This window comes from Phalaenopsis equestris, unplaced genomic scaffold (assembly GCF_001263595.1).
Source record: "Phalaenopsis equestris unplaced genomic scaffold, ASM126359v1 Scaffold000221, whole genome shotgun sequence".
NCBI lineage: Eukaryota > Viridiplantae > Streptophyta > Magnoliopsida > Asparagales > Orchidaceae > Phalaenopsis > Phalaenopsis equestris.
Window position 1 is genome coordinate 302,118 of NW_018164663.1, and position 2,042 is coordinate 304,159.

The 2,042-nt window shown below is 38.3% G+C and overlaps 1 protein-coding gene across 1 annotated transcript; it reads left to right on the plus strand.

Annotated features, from left to right (window-relative positions):
• Positions 1 to 6: 6 nt before the first annotated feature.
• Positions 7 to 722, plus strand: LOC110023170 (auxin-binding protein ABP19a-like; the record flags this gene model as incomplete). Its single annotated transcript, XM_020722446.1, is given in 2 exon segments — positions 7 to 222; positions 309 to 722. Coding segments are annotated over 2 exon segments (399 nt in total), but the record flags the coding sequence as incomplete, so codon positions are not given.
• Positions 723 to 2,042: the final 1,320 nt, after the last annotated feature.

The window sequence follows — 2,042 nt, forward strand, 5'->3', positions numbered from 1 at the left end:
AGCGTCCCCGGCCTCAAGGGCCTCGGCATCTCCGCAGCCCGCCTTGACCTCGACCTTGGCGGCGTCGTCCCTCTCCACACCCACCCCTCCGCCAACGAGCTCCTCCTGGTCACACAGGGCTCTATCTTATCCGGTTTCATCTCCTCCTCCAATTCAGTCTATTATAAAACGCTGTCCCAGGGAGATATAATGGTGTTTCCTCAAGGCCTGCTTCACTTCCAGGCACGTGACGTTCCTCAATAAGCTAATTAAATTAAGGAACGTGGAAAAGTTGTTAATTAATGATAACAAAGGAGGCATTTTTGCAGGTGCAGTGCGGCGGAGCGCCGGCGGCGGCAATTGCTACTTTTAGCAGTCCGGACCCGGGGTTGCAGATTACGAGCTTTGCGCTATTTGGGAATTCGTTGCCGTCGGCGTTGGTGGAGAAGGTGACATTCCTGGATGATGCGCAGGTGAGGAAGCTGAAGGGAGTGCTGGGGGGAATTGGCTGACACGGCGAAGTACACAGCCCGGAGCTGCAGGAGTTGATAATTTGTGTTTTAGTTGCCTTATTGTTCTGGTTCCAGTAGTAGATTTTGAATAAGGAGCTATTTGATTTTGAGCTCGGTGCATGTGATTGTTTCTGTTTGTTTTGCGTCGTGAGCGGGTTTGTGTTTGTCGTTTCTTATCATTGTAAGGGGTCTATTTTGCTAAAATAAATTAAAGAGAAAAGTTTGTGTGTTGGTGAAGAGGTAAAGAAAAAATGTTGGAGGTAGGGGTGTAAAAGGCTGGCTCGTACTAAAAAAATGTGTTCATGTTCGGCTCGTTTGCTTAGCAAGACGAACACGAGTCGTTCATGAGCAAAGAATCGTTTTGACAACCCTAATCACGTAGCAATAAGATGTTAAAGATTGTGGCAAGATTTAAAAAATCATTTGAATATAAATTAATAATTTTTATTCTATTTTCTTCATTAATACTTTTAATTGATTATAAATCTTTGTAGCCTTGTAGTCAATTAAATTTTTAAAAAAACTACTTATCAAAAAAATAAATATATAATTGATTAGTAGTATTTCAAGCCAAAACGAGCCGAACACGAACGAACAAATATTTGTTCGTGTTGTTCGTGTTCGGCTCGAACTTCTTAACAAGCCGAACACGAGCTGTTCATGAACAACAAGCCGTTTTGCCAGCCATAGTTGGAGGTGTTTGATTTCAAGAACTTGAGAATAATTTTTTTAGATTTTTAACCGTTCGATGTATCTGACATCTAATATTTGATATTTAGATTTATAGCATCTTATTCTCGCAAATTTATGTATGGTAATATATATTTTAATTTTAAAAATATATGATGATATTTTTTATGTAATGATAAAGAATTGAGTGATCTGTATATAAATATGAATGTTTAGGTATTAGATATTCAAATACATAAAAATTATGTATATGTATGAAAATTAATGCCACATGTATGATATATATATATATAGAGAGAGAGAGAGAGAGAGAATTTTAGTGCCAAAAAAACGCATGACTCAACATAAATCAAGAAGAAAACATTTAACGAGGTTCGGCAATTTGCCTATATACTTGGGTGTAGAGCAGTGGCTTTCTTCAAATTCAGAAAAAGAGTATAAATTCTCGTTAGGTGCAGAGTTGTGGCTTTCTTCAAATTCAGAAAAAGAGTATAAATTTTCGTTAAGGTTAAAATACATCATATGTATATAATTCTGGCATACAATATATAATTATAAAATTACCCTTCTACAGTACCGCGGGAGCAACACCCACATAACAAAACTCGCTCGCTCCGCTGGCTCGCTCCGTTCCGCTCTAGCATCTTTCCCTTATGTGATATATGAGTCATGTACCATATTAGATTATATATTCAAAATCAGAGGAGCGAATGAGCTCGCAGTCCCATGAGGCACGCATCAGATTAGAACCGACATCTCTTATCCAAAAAAATTTAAAAGAAAAGGAGAGGAGATATGCCCCAATGAATAAGGTGCCGTAGATGTGTACATTAAAATTTAGGTGTTAAATATGTAAATACA